At 48.2% G+C, this 5697-nt stretch overlaps 1 protein-coding gene across 1 annotated transcript; it reads left to right on the top strand.

The window, feature by feature from the left end:
* Positions 1–3006: 3006 nt before the first annotated feature.
* On the top strand, positions 3007–5199 carry LOC139545851 (uncharacterized). Its single transcript, XM_071354060.1, has one exon. It carries the CDS (start codon positions 3007–3009, stop codon positions 5197–5199), a length of 2193 nt encoding a protein of 730 aa, XP_071210161.1.
* Positions 5200–5697: the final 498 nt, after the last annotated feature.

Below are 5697 nucleotides of genomic sequence, written 5' to 3'. Positions count from 1 at the left end.
TTTTACATCCAAGGTCTATGTTTTTATCTTGAACTGTATTCAGGAAGCCATTTATAGAATGGCTTAGAAATACCCCTTCTTGAAGTAAAAATAATGTTTGCACCTGACACGATTTCTTTTTGAGAGGACAGCTGAACACTTGTGAAAGGAAGTAAATAACACAAAATAAATCTATTTTGAACAAAGGACAACACAACAGCACACACATCACGGGAAGAGAATCTACATGCCAAGATCCAAGATGTTTCTGTTAGGGGACATGAGAAAGCGCTCTCAGAGGAGAATTGCCCCTACGGACGACAAATGCCAAAACAACTCTGACAAAGAAAGAGAGGAGGAAAAGAGGAGTGAACAGAAGGAACAACAATTATTTATGTAAATAATGTGCCATCGCTGCTTATGATTAGTAGAAAAATGAAGCAAAATGAAAGAAAAAACAACATCATGCATGTCTAATTTTCTTATGCAAATGAATAACTGAAATTATAAATGGAAATAGTGTTGTTGTGGGAGACAGAGAGAGATGCCCTGTTTTTTCCCTAATGTTTGTGATTCATTAGCTGGGAAAACAGCAGCAGATGCAGATTCTATTTGACATGGAGGGCGAAGGTGAAGGAGGCAGGAGGAGGGAGACAAAGTTAAAGAGCTGCTGATGTTGAGAATGAGGAGTGTAGTCATACACTAGGTTTGATGTTAGAGGACAGACTGGGAATATTTATACAGCCACTATTACAGTAGAACCACTTAGATTCCTCCTCTCCTGCCCCCAGAACACTTGCTGCAGTTCCCTCATGTCTTATTATCATATACCGTCAAGACCATAAATTACTATACAGATGTAGGATCCTGATTTGATCACACTTTTGTTGCTGAGAATTTTCCTGTACGGCAGACTTGATTTGCCCTAATGAAAAATGTATAAACTCCTACAAAAATGTCCATTAATTATAATCCACATAATAATTCACATTTCCTCTTGCTGCAGGATTATTTTCCTGCTGTAGCAAACTGGCTTAAATGAAGATCCTACATCTGTAGCGTTATACAATATAATGCCATTTATTCCACTGGAGGCCTTTCATTTTAGATTCCCCAGAGACACAATACAGTACGTACAATGTGAAAGTGCATATACGCTGATGCCTTCACCCTTAGGCAAAGCCCACATGTATCTGACAGACATGGTGCTGTTTATCTCAACAGCGGAGTGTGTAAAGCACAAACAGACCTGTAATCTATGGCTATGTCTATGACACTGTGGTACACATCTGTCTGTCCCATGTAGTGACGTGCTGACACAGATATTACAGAGAACAGCAGCAGCTCTCTGCTCTCCCAGTGAGATGTGCTGGTTGTAGCGACTGCAAATGGAGTGTCAATGACGGTGTGATAACTGACTCCCCTCGCCTGCCGCCTGTGAAGAATCTACATGTCGCCTGTCTGCATGTCTCCCGTGCCTGCTCCTCTCCTCCACTCTCACTCTCACCACTGTCTCCCCACAGACATCGCCTCAGCCCCAGCCTCAGCCTCAGACATACAGCGACCTGCTTCTTCCCTCCCCTCTGTTTTTTTGGGGGGATGTTTTTAAAGAAGAGGGAAGATCAAAAGCAGGCAGGAAATGCCTGTCTGGCGTTCATCTGACAACTCTGCATTCTGAGCCCTTTTTAAAGAGAGAGCACAGAGAACAGAGGAGAGAAAATAGGACATGTTTACGCACAATTTATGCAGCGTTAATTTTCCTGCCTCAGAGTACACTGTTTCCAGAGTCCTATGCATCTCAAAACCTCCCTCTCTTGCTCTCTCTTTCTCTCTCACTTTTTATCCCACCCCTTTCACTTTTTGCCTTTTGTGTTATTCTGCCTTTTTTGTTTTGTTTCTCTGTCACCACTGAGTATGCGCTCCCATGGGTTGGCTAAATTTACATGTCTCCATATGACAAATAATAAACACAAACAAAGCAACAAATAAACATGAAAAGAGGTAGAGCGAGAAACTGAGAGAGAGTGTGTGTGTGTGTGAATGTGTGTGCGTCATTACACTTTAACGCATTGGCAGGAACCAGTCACAACAAATGGCCTTATTCATCACATATCTATCTCCAACTGGCTCTGAAGTCATATTTTGTGTACTGAGTAACAGCACTAACCCAGAGTCCTGTAGCCAACTGTAAGCAACAACAGGACAGATGGAGTGAACCAACTAGAACCTCAGCACCAGCCGCCCCCCTTTGTGTCACCTGTCCCCCCCCCTCCAGAGACAGCCCTGAGCCCTGCGACCAGGTGGAGAGTGTCTGAGCGTGAAGGCTACAGTACAGTTACTACACTCCTCTCCCCTCCCGCTACCCCCCTGGAGTTTACCAAAGTATTTCACTCATGAAAATGCATGCATGGAACAGACACAAAGCACCTAATGACTAGAGTTCTGTTGTTTTCATGCTTGTGATGGTGTGAGTGGATGTATTCATGAGGGGGGGGGGGGGGGCTTGTCAGTTGGGGACTACATGCAAGTATTTGTGTACAGTGTGTGTGTGTTTGTTTATTTGTGTGAGTATGGAGAGCAGCTTTGTGTCAGTGGCTGGTGGGGAGCTGGATCAGTGTGTGTGTGTGTGTGTGTGTGTGTGTGTGTGTGTTGTGTGTGTGTGTGTGTGTGTGTGTGTGTGTGTGTGTGTGTGTGTGTGTGTGTGTGTGTGTGTGTGTGTGTGTGTGTGTGTGTGTGTGTGTGTGTGTGTGTGTGTGTGTGTGTGTGTGTGTGTGTGTGTGACAAGGAGAAGGAGTCCTGGCGCATCTCTGCGAGTCCGCTCTGATACATGATTAATTAGGCGTCATTTAGAGTAACGAGCGGAGCGTTTGAGAGCCCTCTCCCCTGCCCCGTGTGACAGGCTCCCTGGGAATGTGCTGTGTGACCGCAGATCAACTCACTCAAAATCTAATGTTATTTGTCACATGCTTCGAAAACAACAGGTGTAGACTAACAGTGAAATGCTTACTTATGGGCGCTTTTCCAACAATGCAAATCAGAGGGATCCACAATCCCACCCTGCATCAATCCCACCACGCATCAACCCTCCCACATCAATCCCACCCCGCATCAATCCCACCCCGCATCCATCCCACCCCGCATCAATCCCACCCCGCATCAATCCCACCCCGCATCCATCCCACCCCGCATCAATCCCACCCCGCATCAACCCTCCCACATCAACCCTCCCACATCAACCCTCCCACATCAATCCCACCCCGCATCCATCCCACCCCGCATCAATCCCACCCTGCATCAATCCCACCCCGCATCAACCCTCCCACATCAATCCCACCCCGCATCAATCCCACCCCGCATCAATCCCACCCTGCATCAATCCCACCCCACATCAACCCTCCCACATCAACCCTCCCACATCAACCCTCCCACATCAACCCTCCCACATCAATCCCACCCTGCATCCATCCCACCCCGCATCAATCCTCCCACATCAATCCCACCCTGCATCAATCCCACCCCACATCAACCCTCCCACATCAACCCTTCCACATCAACCCTCCCACATCAATCCCACCCCGCATCAACCCTCCCACATCAATCCCACCCCGCATCAATCCCACCCTGCATCAATCCCACCCCACATCAACCCTCCCACATCAACCCTCCCACATCAACCCTCCCACATCAACCCTCCCACATCAACCCTCCCACATCAATCCCACCCCGCATCAACCCTCCCACATCAATCCCACCCCGCATCAATCCCACCCTGCATCAATCCCACCCCACATCAACCCTCCCACATCAACCCTCCCACATCAACCCTCCCACATCAATCCCACCCCGCATCAATCCCACCCTGCATCAATCCCACCCCACATCAACCCTCCCACATCAACCCTCTCACATCAACCCTCCCACATCAACCCTCCCACATCAACCCTCTCACATCAACCCTCCCACATCAACCCTCCCACATCAACCCTCCCACATCAACCCTCCCACATCAACCCTCTCACATCAACCCTCTCACATCAACCCTCTCACATCAACCCTCCCACATCAACCCTCCCACATCAACCCTCCCACATCAACCCTCCCACATCAATCCCATCCCGCATCAACCCTCCCACATCAATCCCACCCCGCATCAATCCCACCCTGCATCAATCCCACCCCACATCAACCCTCCCACATCAACCCTCCCACATCAACCCTCCCACATCAATCCCACCCCGCATCAATCCCACCCTGCATCAATCCCACCCCACATCAACCCTCCCACATCAACCCTCTCACATCAACCCTCCCACATCAACCCTCCCACATCAACCCTCTCACATCAACCCTCCCACATCAACCCTCCCACATCAACCCTCCCACATCAACCCTCCCACATCAACCCTCTCACATCAACCCTCTCACATCAACCCTCTCACATCAACCCTCCCACATCAACCCTCCCACATCAACCCTCCCACATCAACCCTCCCACATCAACCCTCCCACATCAACCCTCCCACATCAAACCTCTCACATCAACCCTCTCACATCAACCCTCTCACATCAACCCTCCCACATCAACCCTCCCACATCAACCCTCCCACATCAACCCTCCCACATCAATCCCACCCCGCATCAACCCTCCCACATCAATCCCACCCCGCATCAATCCCACCCTGCATCAATCCCACCCCACATCAATCCTCCCACATCAACCCTCCCACATCAACCCTCCCACATCAATCCCACCCCGCATCAATCCCACCCTGCATCAATCCCACCCCACATCAACCCTCCCACATCAACCCTCTCACATCAACCCTCCCACATCAACCCTCCCACATCAACCCTCCCACATCAACCCTCCCACATCAACCCTCTCACATCAACCCTCTCACATCAACCCTCCCACATCAACCCTCCCACATCAACCCTCCCACATCAACCCTCCCACATCAACCCTCCCACATCAACCCTCCCACATCAACCCTCCCACATCAACCCTCCCACATCAACCCTCCCACATCAACCCTCTCACATCAACCCTCCCACATCAACCCTCCCACATCAACCCTCCCACATCAACCCTCCCACATCAAGCCTCCCGCATCCCACATTCCAGGAATACCAGAGTGCCTCGCTCCCAGGTTATTAGGCATTATCCCAAATTTGATCCTGGATGTACAGAAATACCATCACCATCCATTTGTTTACTGATGTCAATGTATATTTTATTTTACTGAGCAAATTACTTTATGTTCGCATTCTTATCTTTTATTATTTCAAATTGTTGTTGCATTATCGAGAAGGAACCTGCAAGTAAGCATTTTGTTGGACAGTGTATATCATGTGTATCCTGTACATACGACAAATAAAACCTGAAAATTGAAACTAGATAGTACTGTAACAGCTAGCACAAGAGTCCATATTTGAGATTACAGTTTACACTTAAGACATTGACATTAAGGTGAATTCTGCTGTGTGGGTCAAATGCATGTAATTATCAAAATACTTTAATTCATTTGAATAGCTGATGTTTGTGTGTCTGATGATTTCCATGTGTTTTTCTGTGATTAGGTAAACTGGTGGAAGCCCACTACATAGGGAATAGATTTCTGTGATTAGGTAAGCTGGTGGAAGCCCACTATATTGTCAGGTTTTGGCCAAGACTGTTCGGGTTTTGGTCACTAGATGTCCCCATTGCACCTTTTTTGT

The sequence above is a fragment of the Salvelinus alpinus genome, chromosome 19, assembly GCF_045679555.1.
Source record: "Salvelinus alpinus chromosome 19, SLU_Salpinus.1, whole genome shotgun sequence".
NCBI lineage: Eukaryota > Metazoa > Chordata > Actinopteri > Salmoniformes > Salmonidae > Salvelinus > Salvelinus alpinus.
The sequence above is the reverse complement of the archived record's forward strand: the minus strand, read 5'-3'. Positions and strand labels throughout refer to the sequence as shown.

Bases quoted from the DNA above. Each gene is read 5' to 3' on its own strand.
- LOC139545851 (XM_071354060.1), top strand. From the start codon at position 3,007: ATGCAAATCAGAGGGATCCACAATCCCACCCTGCATCAATCCCACCAC.